At 40.8% G+C, this 19,108-nt stretch overlaps 1 protein-coding gene across 1 annotated transcript in view; it reads left to right on the top strand.

Moving 5' to 3' along the window:
• Positions 1 to 19,108, top strand: part of CFAP47 (cilia and flagella associated protein 47) — a 638,800-nt gene that overhangs the window by 120,411 nt on the left and 499,281 nt on the right. The window contains exons 25-26 of the mRNA XM_043505538.1: positions 11,232 to 11,427; positions 13,276 to 13,485. Coding sequence (XP_043361473.1) covers positions 11,232 to 11,427; positions 13,276 to 13,485 — 406 coding nt within the window. The remainder of the gene's footprint in view (positions 1 to 11,231; positions 11,428 to 13,275; positions 13,486 to 19,108) is intronic.

Here is a 19,108-nt window from a genome sequence, read left to right as displayed (position 1 = left end):
GCCACAGAATCTCACCCACCCACTCCTATGAAAAACCTCACCCATGTCTGAGCTATTGAAGTCCTTAAATCATGGTTCAAAGACTTCAAGGAGCAGAGAAGCCTCCCTCAAGTCACCCATGCCCCATGCTACAGAGGAAGGCGAAAAACCTCCAGGGCCTCTCCAATCTGCCCTGGAGGAAGATTCCTTCCCGACCCCAAATATGGCGATCAGCTAAACCCTGAGCATATGGGCAAGATTCACCAGCCAGATACCCAGGAAAGAATTTTCTATAGTAACTCAGATCCCAATGTATTGTCATTAGTAGATCTCAAGGTAATACAAAATGAAGAGTTTCTGCCTGTGACAGGATATGGTGCTAAAGTATTTTTATGGCACTAAATTTAACTTAAAGCTAACAGATAAATGGCTCACACAAGGTGTGGTAATGTAACAGGTTTCCTTATTGTGATGGAAGTGGCTAAGTTCAACAGAGATGCTTAAGAACTGAATATATATTTACCTGAAATGATCCTATATTACTGTATAATCTATAATGCATTAACTAATGCATGAAAGGGATAGAATATGTTACTGTATCATGTCATCCTGTATAATAATTGTAATTCTTTAAAGAAAAGTAAGTTTCAATAGATCCATGCTCTTGATTTTCATTACCGAGTCATAAAATTCACAATTGGATTAGCAACTTTTAAAAGAATTAAGAACACCAGGGAGGTTCGCTGATTATATGACTGAAGGGTGCAGATGGATGTCACAGCCTCTAACTTCTAGTTCCTTTTTTTCTGCTACAGCAGGAAGTTGAATACTTGTACTCTATAACAGTTTTTATGGGGAAAATGATTGGTTTAGTATTGATTTTTCTTTTTCTAGGGCATAGCCTTGAGATAAAACAACTTGATACCTCCCCTTCCTGCCTCAGGAATCTGTGTATTTAATGTAGCATATTCTTTTTCTGTTGATACTCATTTCTGTTCAAGATCCATATGCTGCAATTATACAACATTTCATCAAAAATCTACATTCATAAAACATTTAAAGTTGCAAAGCTAAGCGCTCAGAAATGACAAAACTACTTTTAGTGTTGCACATGAAACTTTAATTCTCCCTCCATTAGAATACACAGTATATGACCATCTTTTCATTAAGTGTATACAGCACCTAGTGTAGGGGTTCTGATCCATGACTAGGACTCCTAGATGCTATGGTAATATAAACAAATAATAATAGAAATGAAAAAACAAATACTATGTAATCATGTAACTAAATATTGTATTGTAATATATACACACAAAAGGCAGAATTAAGGTTGCACATAACTGATCTCATTATTGCAGAATATTGTTATGCAGTGTTTGTGTTGTCATTTTCAGATTTTGATTGCTTATCCATGAAACCTTCATGTTTTCTGAGTATTGTGATGGAATATAATTGTTCAATTACTTTGTTTCCATTTAAAATAGAAATGGAATGTCAATAACAAAAAACAACCCCCCATCCCTAAAACAACAACTTACTCTAGCTAAGGCACATGTCCTTCACTTAAACATCCAGTCATTTGCTGCAGCTGTGCAGTGCTCAGTGCTAGCCAGAAGAGTGCTTCGTGTTGGGCTGGTCCTCTGGTGCAAATTAGCTCAGCTGCTCTGAGGCCACATCTACTTAGGGTCCTAAATACAAATTTAGGAGTGCAATTTTCAAATGGGCCTAAATTACCTGGGAGCACAAGTCCCTTTTGAAAAGCACATAATAAGAGCCTAATTTTTAAACTCAAAGATTGAAAATTTTGGCTATACTATGGAATGGATTATTGGAAGTTCATGCCTGATAGGCTAGAGGTGTTGGTTTGGGAGGAAAAGTCTGATGGTATATTGTGGGAGAAGGTGAATGACTGTATGGCTGTGCTTTGAATAGGGTAAGAGTGTGGATAGAGGAAAGGTTGGCTGCCTATTGTAGAAATGAAGTAGGTTGATAGGCTGATTTAAAGTAGAAGGGAAGAATTGTAGGGCATTGGGATAGCCTGGCTTTAGGTCAGCAGAGATTCAGAAGACATGGTGATTTGATTCTGTAATAAGAGAGGGGATTGGGAGTAAAAAGCTTCTAATATGGCTTATTTTGCATTGATAGTTATGGCTTAAAGTGGTCTTGCTTTCTTCCCACCATTCTTTGGGGGCTAAAAATAGAAGATAGGAATAATAATTTAGGCAGGTTTGCCACACATCCTGAAATTTTCTTTCAACAGTTTGTTTGATCCTGTGCCATGATGATATATGTGAGGTTTTTGCATTTTTATGTGATGTTAAAGTACCATAAATTGATGCAACAATATGGTATTGAAGATGCAGATATTGAAACATTCTGTCCCAACATTAAAACATGATACAGGTTTTTGAGTATTCCCCCCCGCCCAAGTCGAGTCTTACTATATAAAATCTGAAAGATGGCCCCATACAGTTACACTGTTGTATGCACACACTTGAGGTGCTTTGTGAGGCTCCCAAACACATCAAATGCAGGTATTTCTGCATAACTTCACCTTAGAAACTGTTTCAGAGTAGCAGCCGTGTTAGTCTGTATTCGCAAAAAGAAAAGGAGTACTTGTGGCACCTTAGAGACTAACAAATTTATTGAGCATAAGCTTTCGTGAGCTACAGCTCACTTCATCGGATGCATTTGGTGGAAAAAACAGAGGAGACATTTATATACACACACACAGAGAACATGAAACAATGGGTTTATCATACACACTGTAAGGAGAGTGATCACTTAAGATAAGCCATCACCAACAGCAGGGGGGGGAAGGAGGAAAACCTTTCATGGTGACAAGCAGGTAGGCTAATTCCAGCAGTTAACAAGAATATCAGAGGAACAGTGGGGGGTGGGGTGGGAGGGAGAAATACCATGGGGAAATAGTTTTACTTTGTGTAATGACTCATCCATTCCCAGTCTCTATTCAAGCCTAAGTTAATTGTATCCAGTTTGCAAATTAATTCCAATTCAGCAGTCTCTCGTTGGAGTCTGTTTTTGAAGCTTTTTTGTTGAAGTATAGCCACTCTTAGGTCTGTGATCGAGTGACCAGAGAGATTGAAGTGTTCTCCAACTGGTTTTTGAATGTTATAATTCTTGACGTCTGATTTGTGTCCATTCATTCTTTTACGTAGAGACTGTCCAGTTTGGCCAATGTACATGGCAGAGGGGCATTGCTGGCACATGATGGCATATATCACATTGGTAGATGCGCAGGTGAAGGAGCCTCTGATAGTGTGGCTGATGTGATTAGGCCCTATGATGGTATCCCCTGAATAGATATGTGGACAGAGTTGGCAACGGGCTTTGTTGCAAGGATAGGTTCCTGGGTTAGTGGTTCTGTTGTGTGGTGTGTGGTTGCTGGTGAGTATTTGCTTCAGATTGGGGGGCTGTCTGTAAGCAAGGACTGGTCTGTCTCCCAAGATCTGAGAGAGCGATGGCTCGTCCTTCAGGATAGGTTGTAGATCCTTGATGATGCGTTGGAGGGGTTTTAGTTGGGGGCTGAAGGTGATGGCTAGTGGCGTTCTGTTGTTTTCTTTGTTGGGCCTGTCCTGTAGTAGGTGACTTCTGGGTACTCTTCTGGCTCTGTCAATCTGTTTCTTCACTTCAGCAGGTGGGTATTGTAGTTGTAGGAATGCATGATAGAGATCTTGTAGGTGTTTGTCTCTGTCTGAGGGGTTGGAGCAAATGCGGTTATATCGTAGCGCTTGGCTGTAGACAATGGATCGAGTGGTATGATCTGGATGAAAGCTAGAGGCATGTAGGTAGGAATAGCGGTCAGTAGGTTTCCGATATAGGGTGGTGTTTATGTGACCATCGCTTATTAGCACCGTAGTGTCCAGGAAGTGGATCTCTTGTGTGGACTGGTCCAGGCTGAGGTTGATGGTGGGATGGAAATTGTTGAAATCATGGTGGAATTCCTCAAGAGCTTCTTTTCCATGGGTCCAGATGATGAAGATGTCATCAATGTAGCGCAAGTAGAGTAGGGGCATTAGGGAACGAGAGCTGAGGAAGCGTTGTTCTAAGTCAGCCATAAAAATGTTGGCATACTGTGGGGCCATGCGGGTACCCATCGCAGTGCCGCTGATTTGAAGGTATACATTGTCACCAAATGTGAAATAGTTATGGGTCAGGACAAAGTCACAAAGTTCTGCCACCAGGTTAGCCGTGACAGTATCGGGGATACTGTTCCTGACGGCTTGTAGTCCATCTTTGTGTGGAATGTTGGTGTAGAGGGCTTCTACATCCATAGTGGCTAGGATGGTGTTTTTAGGAAGATCACCAATGGACTGTAGTTTCCTCAGGAAATCGGTGGTGTCTCGAAGATAGCTGGGAGTGCTGGTAACGAAGGGCCTGAGGAGGGAGTCTACATAGCCAGACAATCCTGCTGTCAGGGTGCCAATGCCTGAGATGATGGGGCGTCCAGGATTTCCAGGTTTATGGATCTTGGGTAGCAGATAGAATACCCCAGGTCCTGGCTCCAGGGGTGTGTCTGTGCGGATTTGTTCTTGTGCTTTTTCAGGGAGTTTCTTGAGCAAATGCTGTAGTTTCTTTTGGGTTCCCGTAACCCACCCAGCAATATTGTTAATCTATCCAACTATACTCTTAGCCCAGCGGAAGAATCTGTCCTATCTCGGGCCCTCTCCTTTTGCCCCTCCACCCCCACGAACATGATACAGTTCTGTGGTGACCTAGAATCCTATTTTCGACGTCTCAGACTCAAGGAATATTTCCAACACACCTCTGACCAACATATTAATCCACAGAGACCTTCCTGCCAACACTACAAAAAGAAGGATTCTAGGTGGACTCCTCCTGAAGGTCGAAACAGCAGCCTGGATTTCTACATAGACTGCTTCCGCCGACATGCACGAGCTGAAATTGTGGAAAAGCAGCATCGCTTACCCCATAACCTCAGCCATGCAGAACACAGTGCCATCCACAGCCTCAGAAACAACTCTGACATCATAATCAAAAAGGCTGACAAAGGAGGTGCTGTCGTCATCATGAATAGGTCAGAGTATGAACAAGAGGCTACTAGGCAGCTCTCCAACACCACTTTCTACAAACCATTACCCTCTGATCCCACTGAGAGTTACCAAAAGAAACTACAGCATTTGCTCAAGAAACTCCCTGAAAAAGCACAAGAACAAATCCGCACAGACACACCCCTGGAGCCAGGACCTGGGGTATTCTATCTGCTACCCAAGATCCATAAACCTGGAAATCCTGGACGCCCCATCATCTCAGGCATTGGCACCCTGACAGCAGGATTGTCTGGCTATGTAGACTCCCTCCTCAGGCCCTTCGTTACCAGCACTCCCAGCTATCTTCGAGACACCACCGATTTCCTGAGGAAACTACAGTCCATTGGTGATCTTCCTAAAAACACCATCCTAGCCACTATGGATGTAGAAGCCCTCTACACCAACATTCCACACAAAGATGGACTACAAGCCGTCAGGAACAGTATCCCCGATACTGTCACGGCTAACCTGGTGGCAGAACTTTGTGACTTTGTCCTGACCCATAACTATTTCACATTTGGTGACAATGTATACCTTCAAATCAGCGGCACTGCGATGGGTACCCGCATGGCCCCACAGTATGCCAACATTTTTATGGCTGACTTAGAACAACGCTTCCTCAGCTCTCGTTCCCTAATGCCCCTACTCTACTTGCGCTACATTGATGACATCTTCATCATCTTGACCCATGGAAAAGAAGCTCTTGAGGAATTCCACCATGATTTCAACAATTTCCATCCCAACATCAACCTCAGCCTGGACCAGTCCACACAAGAGATCCACTTCCTGGACACTACGGTGCTAATAAGCGATGGTCACATAAACACCACCCTATATCGGAAACCTACTGACCGCTATTCCTACCTACATGCCTCTAGCTTTCATCCAGATCATACCACTCGATCCATTGTCTACAGCCAAGCGCTACGATATAACCGCATTTGCTCCAACCCCTCAGACAGAGACAAACACCTACAAGATCTCTATCATGCATTCCTACAACTACAGTACCCACCTGCTGAAGTGAAGAAACAGATTGACAGAGCCAGAAGAGTACCCAGAAGTCACCTACTACAGGACAGGCCCAACAAAGAAAACAACAGAACGCCACTAGCCATCACCTTCAGCCCCCAACTAAAACCTCTCCAACGCATCATCAAGGATCTACAACCTATCCTGAAGGACGAGCCATCGCTCTCTCAGATCTTGGGAGACAGACCAGTCCTTGCTTACAGACAGCCCCCCAATCTGAAGCAAATACTCACCAGCAACCACACACCACACAACAGAACCACTAACCCAGGAACCTATCCTTGCAACAAAGCCCGTTGCCAACTCTGTCCACATATCTATTCAGGGGATACCATCATAGGGCCTAATCACATCAGCCACACTATCAGAGGCTCCTTCACCTGCGCATCTACCAATGTGATATATGCCATCATGTGCCAGCAATGCCCCTCTGCCATGTACATTGGCCAAACTGGACAGTCTCTACGTAAAAGAATGAATGGACACAAATCAGACGTCAAGAATTATAACATTCAAAAACCAGTTGGAGAACACTTCAATCTCTCTGGTCACTCGATCACAGACCTAAGAGTGGCTATACTTCAACAAAAAAGCTTCAAAAACAGACTCCAACGAGAGACTGCTGAATTGGAATTAATTTGCAAACTGGATACAATTAACTTAGGCTTGAATAGAGACTGGGAATGGATGAGTCATTACACAAAGTAAAACTATTTCCCCATGGTATTTCTCCCTCCCACCCCACCCCCCACTGTTCCTCTGATATTCTTGTTAACTGCTGGAATTAGCCTACCTGCTTGTCACCATGAAAGGTTTTCCTCCTTCCCCCCCTGCTGTTGGTGATGGCTTATCTTAAGTGATCACTCTCCTTACAGTGTGTATGATAAACCCATTGTTTCATGTTCTCTGTGTGTGTGTATATAAATCTCTCCTCTGTTTTTTCCACCAAATGCATCCGATGAAGTGAGCTGTAGCTCACGAAAGCTTATGCTCTAATAAATTTGTTAGTCTCTAAGGTGCCACAAGTACTCCTTTTCTTTTTTAGAAACTGTTGCAACCTTAATAGAACTTTATTTTTTCCTTTGTAGGTGGTATAATACTTAACCACTGGTCTGGATATTTGGACACTTTGGGTAGTTGGACTGGGGAAATCTAGCTAGAGCCAAGGTCGAAATTCCTACTTCACCTATTGGATTTGCAGTGTTTAAGAACCAGACAGCTAGGGGTTAAGTATCCGCATGAGTGGACACAGCTGGATCTTGTGGGGGAAAAAAAACATGGCCCAGCTAACAGATATAAAAGGAAGAAGCAGAAAGGAGTAACTAGTGGGGCGGGGGGAGAGAAAGCACGTACTCAAGCTGATAAAAAATTGTGATATTCTGCTAAAACCGCCCCAGAAATGGAAAGGCTTTTGATGGGGACCCAGCAAAGCGAAGACTATATTTTCCTGGCTATAAATAGGTTCAGGGATGGTCTGTACTGCGACCTACTGCTGTTGTTGGTGAGAGAATGCCTGGACTGTGACAACTTGCTTAACAGTTTGCACTCTGTTTAAATCATAACTTCGCTTTGTATTTTGGTACTGAAACTCTACAGACTTTCATCCTCAAGTCTGTAGCTGCTTTGCGGAAAGCAGCAGCTTACACTGAAGTGCTTCTGACTGTACTAGCAGAGCCTTTGTAACTGGAAAGCTGCCTGCTGGGCTTGAGGTTGATATGACTTCAACAAAAACAAGTGGAGCTGTGTGTAACTTTGTGCTTCTGGGGACTCTTTTTTTCTCGTTGGAGTTATTACTTTGAGAAGTTGAAGTCGTCTTTTTGTTCCTAATAGTTTTATGAAAATTTTCGTTTCTGTTGAAGGTATGTCTTTTTTCAAACCCAAAGGACACTTTTTCAGCCAGGCAGTTAAAAAGACACTTACAGTGCAGTTAAAGCTGGTTCAGGGCAGACGGATGTTTTATTTAAAGACATTAGACTTTGGCTGGCATTTTCAGAGTGGCACAAGGGAGTTAATTTCAATGGGATTTGTGATCTGAAGTCCCTTAGGCCCCTTTGAAAATCCCAGCATATGATGTTCTACTGCAGTTAAGGTAGTGTTATAAATACTATCAATGGGCACTGGTTGTGCCTTGTTATAGTTAAAGCTGACTTCTTGTTAGAGTGAATTTGAAACTGAATTTATCTTTGAATTTAAAGTACATAAGACTCAATGCAACTGAAACTTCACATACATATCATTTTTGAATTTATGGGAAGTTTGGGGCAATTAAGACCAACTGCTGCATTGAAATGAATTTTCCAGATTTGTTGTTCATTTTTCAAAGAATGTACTAGTGCTTTTTTTTAACCTCTCCTGAAATGTTCATTTAAAAGTGCCTTGCTTTTAAGTTTTCAGGGGGTTGTGAGTAGGATTGGAGAAAATACTTCAACGGGTAAGTCTAAGAATACAAAACACCCAGGTGGTATGTGTAAATACAGATATATTTAAAAATAACACCTATTATATAAACATGTTTTGTTAAGTGTATATAATATCCACCTCGGGTTCATAATACATCTGTTTGTGTGGTTTATGTAAAAACACTAGTTTGTGTGCTTTGCAAAGCTTTGCATGGCCCCACAAGTGGTGGCTGGGATAGAATGGCTGGCAAGAAACCATAACGGTTTGATCTCAGAAATGTAAATGAGGGAAAGCCACTTGGGACCACTTTTTTCCCATCCTTGTGTTAAGTAGACATATAAAAATCAATGGAACTATTTAAGGAATAAGGCTCTGGTTTAGGTAAACATCCTCTTCAGGAATGTAAGGAGATCAGTGCCAATACGCAGCTAAGTTCTCCCAAACAACCTTAACTTTGACACCATGATGCCCACATGGAGAACCATCAGAAACTCAGACACCTGCTTAAGGAGGAGCTTTATAAATGGGCTTTTCCTGAAACTGATGACTGAAATAAGTGTGTGACTACATCTTAACAAAAGGATTTATCTTTGTTTGCAGTGGTAGTATGCATTTGGAGTATTTTTTTTGGATATTTTGTTTCCTGTTTTTGGTTCTGCAGAATCAGAAAGGAAACTCTTTCTCTTTAAAATTTCAGTAAGTGTTTCTGTGGTGCTGCCTCTCGGGTCTTTTCTTATAAATTAGGATAATTACTCTTTTCCCCCCCACCCCCCAAATATGTCCAGAATTAAAAAGAGGACGAATTAGTTAGTTCCATGGATTCCAACAGCTCTGGGCAAAATCAAGTGGACAAATTTGTAAGCACTATGAAACATCCCCAAGGAAAACTCCGACATCAGCTAGCAACTTGACTATCGTATAGCAAATGCTGGTGGAGTATTACGTGGTAATGTAGCACAAGCTTTGGCTGTGGTCACTAGAGGTATAGTTAACATAACAAATATTTCCCATAGTATGTTAGATATGTAGTTTTCTCCGGCTAACTGATGTGAATAATTGTTTGGAATTGGACTGGCGTTCTGGTTTAATATGATTATCTTACCCCTCTCATTATTCAGTTTGTGTGGTTAGTGCTGTTGTGCAGTATAGCATTTTTTGGAGTCCTGGTCAGTTGTGCTTTTAAGAAAGAAGCAGAATCTGGATGAGATCATTGTGTCCGGATGAGGGCGAGTGGGTGTGACCAGTTTTTTTTCAGATCTTGAGAAAGCAATGTCCTATTTAAAGGAGGAAAAATTATGAGAATACAAAATCTGTGCAAACTCTAAAACGTTCGTTTGAATGGTTGAGGTGACAATGCTGGACAGGAAAGTTTAAGTTATTGTTAGTATGTGATCCTGTAATTAAGATATCTTTAAACAGAATGGAAATCAAGTGCACTTGGCAAACTATTGTTATTTTTTCCCACAGGACTCCTGCCTCATTTAGTACACAGGATGGAGCTGCTCTGGGAATGAATCAGGGCTGTGCAGTGAAAAGGCAGTTGAATGCTGCGCTAGAGAACTGTCTTCTATCACTGCCTTTGCCACAGAGTTGCTATATGTTGCTGAGCATGTCATATAAGCCATAAGTTTCACAGCTGGCCATTACGTGTTCCTCATTTTCCGGATACCCAACTGGAGTCACCTGGGGTCTGATTTGCAGAAGTGCTGAGTAGAATTGAGTAAATAATTGATTTATTGGTTTGGAAACCAGATGGAAAAATCCCCTTCCAAATTACTAAATTTCAAACAGAAACTGATTTCCCCCCACCCAAGTTCTTGATGAAACAACAAAAAAAAAACCCAAACAAACAAAAATGGAAAAATTTTGTTCAGGTGAAATTATTTTCAATTTTGATCAAATCCACATTTTCAAAAATCTTGTTTTCATTTTGTTTGGTCAAAACTAATTGCCAAATTAGACTTAAATTAACTTAAATTAACCTGTGCACTGGTTGATGCAGGGGTCATGTGGAAAATTAGTATCTGATCAGGTAATGAGGCCAAGTTAAGGCAATCATAAAAATAACATTTCCTAAATGAGTGTTTGACTTTGTGAACTTAATGGGGTTTTTAAATTTAATTATTTTGGATGTAATAGATATATAGGATGAAATCCTGGCCTCATTGATGTTAATGTAAGTTTTGGCATTTATTTCTGTTGGGTCGGAATTTCACCCTATAAGTTTTTTTGTGTATTTGAAGATGAGATGTGAGAGGCATTTTTATGTTGGAAACAGTACAGGGCTTTGGAATCTGGTAGGTTGAATTTATATTTTCAGATATTGGAGCCCATTATTATGTTGACGTAGAGGTCATCTAGGACTTTGACTGCATGACAGTACAGGTAGAGAGGCTGGTTTCATATTTCATGGTGTTTAAGAATGGATATACTTCTCATCAACTGCAACAAATATTTCATTTTTCAATAATTTTGAAGAAATGTCAGAATTTCAAAAAGTTTCCTGCTAATAAATGATATTAAAAATGGGTTCCAAGTTTCCAGGACAAGTCACTTGTAACTATTCTTTTTCTTCCTAACTTATCTTAGTAGGCAGTATATGTAGTACAGCAGCTTGTTTTCATATTGGACTATATTTTGAACACAAAAGTAATATGCTTGATTAGAAAGTTCTTATCAGGTTGTTATTTCAAATGATTTATTTTAATTATGTTCGTATATTTGTTTGATTGTTCCATTTTTCATTAGCTTATCCTGGGACATCTGGAGCTGAAGTGCCAGTGTTTCTTAACGATAAGCCATCTCAGTGCAAACTATTAACTCTATCTGGTACTGTCAAGTCACCTACAATAAACTTTGATCCTCCGCTTTTGATATTGATGCCTGTTCCTCTGGATATGAAAACTGAGACGTATGTCAATATTATTCCAAAAGACTACTCAAGGTAAATCTTTACTTAAATTCCAGATTAATTTGCCATAAACACCATAATTATCATGCTTCCTCTGTTTTACGCTGCAGGAGGTACTTGATAATTGCTGGGTGGGTTGGTGTTCATATCACTGTCTGCTCAATGGAGGAAAATGCCATACTTAATAGGAAATAGTGATAGTTAACAGCATTTTATCCTCATGATGTATCATTTCTCTACTAGCTCTGTGCTCCAGAAATGTGTCCATCCTCATTACAGGTCAGATTGTCACACTTTTTTTGTACTGTTTTGGAAAGCACAGCAGAACTATGAAAAAAGCAGCAGCTATGAGAGCTTCTCAGTGACTTCAGCCTGAGATTCAGACCATAAGCTTGCTATTTTTTTTGGTGTCATGAAATGAAAACATTGTCGCTGTTATTTTTCTCTGGCAAATTGATTAGAAATCCTCATAAACAGTTATGATTTTGTTATACACATCAGTTGAGTTACACTGAATGTACTATGATTTAATTATCTATGCATGACTGTATTATATTTCAACAAAACAAACTTGATAATTCATTAATCTAAAAGTGTCTATAAATTAGATTTATTAATAATTGTCTTTTTATTAATTTTTTATCTCCAAATATCACTCTGTTAAATTGAAGATTTGAAAACAAACAACATCGTTCCTTTAATCTCCATACTGTATAGCAAAATGTATTAATCCAGAGCTGGTGCCTCCCTGAGTCCTTTATCATGGGTTTTGTATTATATAGTGTTGTACAGCTTAATATTTTTGAATAATAGGGCTTGGTAATGTTACCCAGAGCTTTTAAATTTTAGGGCACTGGTTCAAATACAGCTCAAAGCAATAGTGGTTAAACTTACCATCTGATAGGTTTTTGTTATCTGTGTTAAATGATTGTATGTCTCACCATAGTTTCCAGTGGATAGGTGCTAACATATCAAAAACTAATACCAGAGTTGATGACATTGTTAGCATGTTAGGCACAACTTGAATTGCTCCCTTCCCTAGTAGTAGGCTCTCCAGGCAAGAGTTGAGGCACACTGGTATGAGAAGTGTTAGGAAGCTTGTACTTCCTCTGCCTGTAATACATTTTTTTCTGTGGTTAAATGGTAAATTTCATTTTCTAGTGCAGTTAGCGGCACATTTATAAGACTAAGTATTGCAGTATCAGAGACCTGAATGAACATCTTGCATCCATTTTCCTACAGATGATGTAGGTGGGGTGAATTTCCTAGGATTTATGTTGAGAAATAGTAATTTATTGGATGACTGTTGTCAATAATAGCACAACTAGATCCAGCAGGACTCCATATGGGTCTGGGGATCCACTCACATAGATGTGATTGCAAGATTGGGGCCTAAAGTAGTGTGACCAGAGGAAGTATTTCAAAATGTCTCTATCCAGGAGATTCCATTTTGTGCAAATAGATATAGAGTAAAAGCTGCTTTGAACAGTAGAACAATTTGGTAAGCATTAATACAATTTAATCAATATAGAGGAAAGCTTTAGCAATAGGTGATTTTTAAGGAAACAAATAAAAGTAATACTTAGGCCTTAGTTTTAACAATGGTCTGTAAAAACTGTTCTTCCATAGAATGCTGAGTTACAGTGGGTCACTACAGAAAACTAATTGCAGTACATTTGTAAAAGACAAAATGGCATGTTAAATGTTAAAGGACTTAGAATTTTTCAGTTAGTTTCAGTTGACCAATAATTTAAAAAACAAATCTGTTATGATCATGGTTCATATATCGCGCTGCGAAAAGCAGTTTGATAGATGTGTGAATCAACTTTGTTACTGTTGCCCTTTGGGAAAAAACATCATTATTAATGATTTTTAACACAGGCCGTCAGCACTACAAGTTGAAATTCCAGAACTTGAACTTGAAGATGGTGACAGGATTAATCCCCTTTCTGTGCAGTTTCCAAGTGGCCAAGTTATTGCAGTCTCACCAGAGGGGACAAATGTAGGACTTGCTTGTCATATCAGCTTCAGGTCATCTAGGCCAGTGTCATTTTTAAGGAACATATTCTTCATCGATGATGAAAAAAACAGGTAATGCATTTAAATTAAGTTAATTTGGGGGAAGGAAGGGTACGCTCCATGTTGGGGAGAAGTGTGTAAGACACAAACCTCATGATATAAACTAGCTGGAAAAAAATTACAAGGAGTCCCTAATATAAACCAACACATTTGAAAGTAAACCGAAGAAATACAGGTTTCAGAGTAGCAGCCGTAGCAGAGTAGCAGTTAGTCTGTATTCGCAAAAAGAAAAGGAGTACTTGTGGCACCTTAGAGACTAACAAATTTATTAGAGCATAAGCTTTCGTGAGCTACAGCTCACTTCATCCAATGCTCTAATAAATTTGTTAGTCTCTAAGGTGCCACAAGTACTCCTTTTCTTTTTGCGAAGAAATACATTCTGTTTTGAGCTGGATTCCAGTTCCAAACCACGCTATTCAGCTTTGCCCTTAAGATTTAAATCATTTCAAAATCTTGTACTTTGCTCAGTTTTTCTCTGTTCCACTACCTCATATTCACTTTTGAGACATGTTCTATTGAGTAAACAAATCCTACTATTTTTTGATCCAAACTGTTTTGTTATTTTAAAAACATCTCCATTAGATTTTTTTGGTGTTGTATTTTAAATGATACTGCAGTCGAATAGGAGGAAGTATCCGCATGAAATATGGTGCTCCTATCAATTCAGGTTTGTAAAGTGCTTTGCAGTCTTCCAGAATGAAAGTTCCTTATTAACCTAGTGTATCATCATTTTAATGCATAATTCGTACAAAACAATGGAATCATCCTGTAGAGGTCTATTTAAAGAATGAAATATTTCTGACTGTCGGGCTGCTTGAACCTTGCAGCGCTTGTTTTGTGTGGCTAATGGTCTGCAGCAGTTGGCAACAACCCAACCCTGGTTGGATTTTAAGGTGGCTTAAGTTTGTCTTGAACCTAAACCTCTATGAAATCATCTTTCTTTTGAACCCCCTCTCTACTATATAATGTTCCTAGGTGTGGGGCAGGACCTGTCTTCCTGTCCTGGTGCTAGGAAGTCCTTCCTCCCATTGCATGGCTCCTCATGGCATCAGAGAGAGCTGGTGGTTGTTCTTTCTGCTTTGCAGATCTTTAGGAGGCTTCCAGGAAAGGACTACCACATTCACCAATCCTGTTGAGTTTCTAGATGCTACTCCCACCCCTCCTCCATGCACACAGAAAAGGAAGTCGGAGACAGAATGTGTCTGAAGTTTTTATTCACATCTTTTGCATAAAGCTAGTTCACTAGGTTTCCTAGTAGTCCTATGCTAACTTACAGTGTAGGATGTGAAATCAGTCAGATCACAGTTAAGGTTCAGGATCAGGAAGCCGATGTGATGATTCTTCTCTACCCCTTGCCCTTTCCACCCACCCCCAAATGTTAGCATTGCTTTTTGTTTTAAATTTCTTGCAGTATAACTTGCCAATTTTTGTTAGATACTCCCTACATCCAGGTTCCATCACAGACACCTTCTTGCTCCCCTGGACAGGAAGCTTTATTATGTTTTTCCCCCAATCCCACTCCTACACAGAGTGCTTCTAAAGATCAAGTGGGATCACGCCTGACCTATAATAGCCCAGCATGGCCCCACCCACACTTGTTCTCTACTCTACTGGACCTCTCAGTGGTGACTCTAGTCTCACTTCGGTTGCACCCGAATTTGATCACTCAAGACCATAGTCAGCTGCTCCACCCAAACCTGCGTTCCCTTCATTTAACAGCCTGGAAGCTTAATGGCTAAAACTCAGAAAAGAGGCTTGTTTGGAGCAAGTTTTCCAGGTGTTACTAAGCAGTAGAAAGCCCTCCACCAGGGCCGCCTACCTGTCCAAATGTAAATGGCTTTCGGTCTGGGCTTGGCAAACAGGTTTCTCCTATGCATTCATTCATCCATCTAACATATATGCGACTATTTGCTGTACCTGAAACAGCAAAGCGTAGCAGTTTCTTCTATCAAGGTTCACCTGGCAGCAATATCAGCTTGACACCCTCGTGGATAACGGTCTGTTTTTTCAAGTGACATGACAATCAGATTCCTTAAAGGCCTGGAAATGTTGTACTCTCAATTAAGAGAACCTGTCTCCCCTTAGGACTTGAACCTGATCTCGTCTAAACTTATGGGACCACCATTTGAGCCTTTAACAATGTGCTTCTGGAAGGTGGTTTTTCTAATAGCCATCACTTCTGCTAGAAGTTTCTGATACTTTGTATTGCAGTATAATATGTTGCACAAAAGACTGAATATATCTTAGAATTAGAATGGGCAAAGAGCAGATAAGCACTACCTTAATTATTTGCCTGTCACTATTTCTACCATGATCTCAATTTTCAGGGTTAAACATTTTGTCCTTTCAAATCTTATGAGGCTACAACATGGTATTAGGTTGCCCTAAATATAAAAGTAAATATTTATAATATTTTTATGCAAGAATTGTATGAATACTTAAGTAATTAGACAGGTAGTGGTTGGAATTTTTATATTCTGTTTCTTAAGCTATATCAATGTAACTCCACTATGTCTCTCTTCCCTTTTTTTTGTAGACTCATTTTACTTACTTCTAAGATAAACTGTGATTTGGGATGTGGTTTCTTTGTAAACCTTTCAGTAATTAGTAGGAAAGGGTAATACAAAACAATAGAATTTTGAGGCTTGAAAAATAGCCACTTGGCAGGGGCAGTAGTTAGTTTCAATAACTCTCTTTATATGATACAGTAGCAGCTTATCAAACCTTGTTATGGAGGGATAAACCATTTTAGTGCGCAATAAACTTTTATCTGTACTGCCATTAAAATGAAAGAAGGAATACCACCATTCACTTGAAGAGGAATTTAATTAAAAAAACAAATTCAGTAAAAAGCTGGCATTAAAGTAATCTTCTTTGAGTAGGTGCAGACGTGTATTGCACTTAGGTATTTGCACACCCAGTGCACTGGAGCTGGAGAAATTTGCCTAGCAGTACCTGTAGGGGGTGGCGCTCGCACCTCGTGGCTATAGCCCCTCCCCTAGCTGCATGTGGCGGCACAACCCCAGCCTTCCTTCAGTTCCTTCGTACTGCCTGTGGCTGAGTCGGAGCTCTGTGTGTTCTTAATCTCATAACCTCTCAACTAGTTTATTTTTTTCCCCTTGTTGTATATAGTTAGTAGTACCATTGGTGTTAGTTGTAGTAGTTTGTTTTCTCAGTGATGCCTTCATGGGGGTTTAAACGTTGTCCTTCGTGTGGCGGAGCAATACCCCACAGTGATCCCCACATGCAGTGCTTCGGGTTCTGGGAGTGCTGCTGCTGCACATACCGGAGCAGGTGCCCCTTTGAAGAAATGTAGGAGCCGTTCCCTGTCAACTGTGCTGAAGAAGAGATTGCATAAGATCAGTTGAGACTGCTCTTGGTCTTGGGGTGACTCTTACACTTTCCTGAGGAAAAGTATGAACTGGCATGGAGTTGGTACTGGTGCGCAGGATGGCATGGGTACCTCTAACTCTTCCTTGGTACTGAGTAGGGAGTTTCAAAATCCTGTACCGATGACTCTAGTTGCAGCCTTCGGACATCTGTTGAGTGTGGCACCGATGAGGGAGATGCCAGTACCGATTGTTTCCACCTCAGCAGTGTATCAGGCAGGTACAGATCTCCTTTGCCTCTTGGTCCCAACCTCTCCTTTAGATCAGGACTTTTGCCAGGGCTGCATCATCTATAGCTCTGTCAATTGAACAAGATGCTCGGGTCTCTTGGCAGCGCACCCCAATATTGCCCTTCCACAGGTTGTGAAAGCAGGGCTGGTACTGGGATCCATATGGGGAACCCCGGCACTGGGAATCTCCTTGGCACTGCTACAGTAGGCACCACAAATGCTTCTGTGGCAGTTTTCGCTGCCCTTGATATCAGTACCCTCAGACACTCTGGTACCGCTGCTGACTTCAGGGCCAACACCATTTCCGGAATGGGCAAGCTCAATACTGATGGTACCACTTTTATTGGCAGTGCTGCCTCCTGCCTCATTCTGGTTGATGGACGAGTCAGACTGGTTACTTTCTCTCTCTGGTGTCATTCCACCCTTATCTCTGGGATCCTGAGACTCCTTGGTATGACCTTTTATTTTATTTAACGTGAATTTTGTAATGTTGTGTTATGCCATCGTGGGTTCAGCTCTGGTGACTACAGTTTCAAGCTCAACAGAATGAAAATCACCCCTGCTACTTGTTTCTGGGAACACCATAAAGACCAAGAATAGTGACCACTGATACATTTACAAATACAATGTCTAATGTGTTTTACAAGTTTTATTAAAGTTACAATGAAAGTTAAGATTTCCCATGCCTATAGAATTTTTTATAAAGACTAATGCACAAGTTACAAATGTAGTTATACTTACATCCTTAATGATATTCTTAAGGTCTGATGGCTGCCTTGCCAATTGATCATCAGTAGAGGGGTGGTTCCTGCTGGAGCTTCCAATAGGGAACTAAACTTTCCCAATCTGGGCACCCTCTTTTTATAATGTGATTCTGACTATAACTCATTAGCATTTATTCACATGGTGCACTCTGCGGTTGTGACATGTGTTAGAAAAATGTGACTACTGGGTATCTTGTAAGTAAAAAATAACTCTTACAATTAATTTTTTGCAATACCACCCATTGGCACAGTTTTTCCTATGATCCTGTGGCAAAGGGACATTCCTTGGTTGGTTACTTATGTCAAGCATTTCTTATATCTATGGCCTAGTATGGCTAAGCTGACCTCTTACAGGCCTCAGCCTGTAGGTCTTGTGTTTCAGCCCCACTTACTTAGATATCTAATGTATACTTATCCCCTCTGATACTTTTAAAAGTCTACAACTTAAATCTATTTAGCATACAATGATTATTATGAGATAGCATGTTAATCATAACATCACACAATAAATGAATGATAAAATGAAGTAATTGGCTACATCGACGTCAGAATTGGGGTCGTCATCCTTCCACTCTTCATCGCCCAACCTGGATCGCGGGTTGCTGATAGACCATTACGGATACCTGGATTGATACTCATCTTCTAGTTGGGATGGAGGCTCTGGGCCCAGTGCCTACTGGCCACAATGCCTTATCCAGGTCATTGGCCTCCAGGGAATCTGTGGGATGCTCCTCAGTTGTGAAGGTCTCCCTCTTCGTCTTGCTTGAAGGCGAGATCACTGGCCAGGTCTGCAGTGGTGACCGTCGATCCTCCCCAAGCCCAGGGACTGTTAGTCCTCCAGGCGGAGCCTTCAGAGTCCCATCTGGGTCCATCAGTCCTGCAACTGGATCTGGCTTCAGCTTAGTTAAGGTCCTCATCGTCATCTCTGGATAATTCTGTGATGCTTGGATCATCCTTCCCTTCAATACCAGAGGATTTTAAGGCATAGAATAATAGAATATCAGGGTTGGAAGGGACCTCAGGAGGTCATCTAGTCCAACCCTTTGCTCAAAGCAGGACCAATCCCCAACTAAATCATCTCAGCCAGGGCTTTGTCAAGCCTGACCATAAAAATTTCTAAGGAAGGAGTTAGTCCCTAGGTAACGCATTCCAGTGTTTCACCACCCTCCTAGTAAAAAGTTTTTCCTAATATCCAACCTAAACCTCCCCCACTGCAACTTGAGACCATTATCCTCGTTCTGTCATCTGCTAC

Source organism: Dermochelys coriacea, chromosome 1 (assembly GCF_009764565.3).
Source record: "Dermochelys coriacea isolate rDerCor1 chromosome 1, rDerCor1.pri.v4, whole genome shotgun sequence".
Classification (NCBI taxonomy): domain Eukaryota; kingdom Metazoa; phylum Chordata; order Testudines; family Dermochelyidae; genus Dermochelys; species Dermochelys coriacea.
This window is presented reverse-complemented; position numbering and strand designations above follow the sequence as displayed.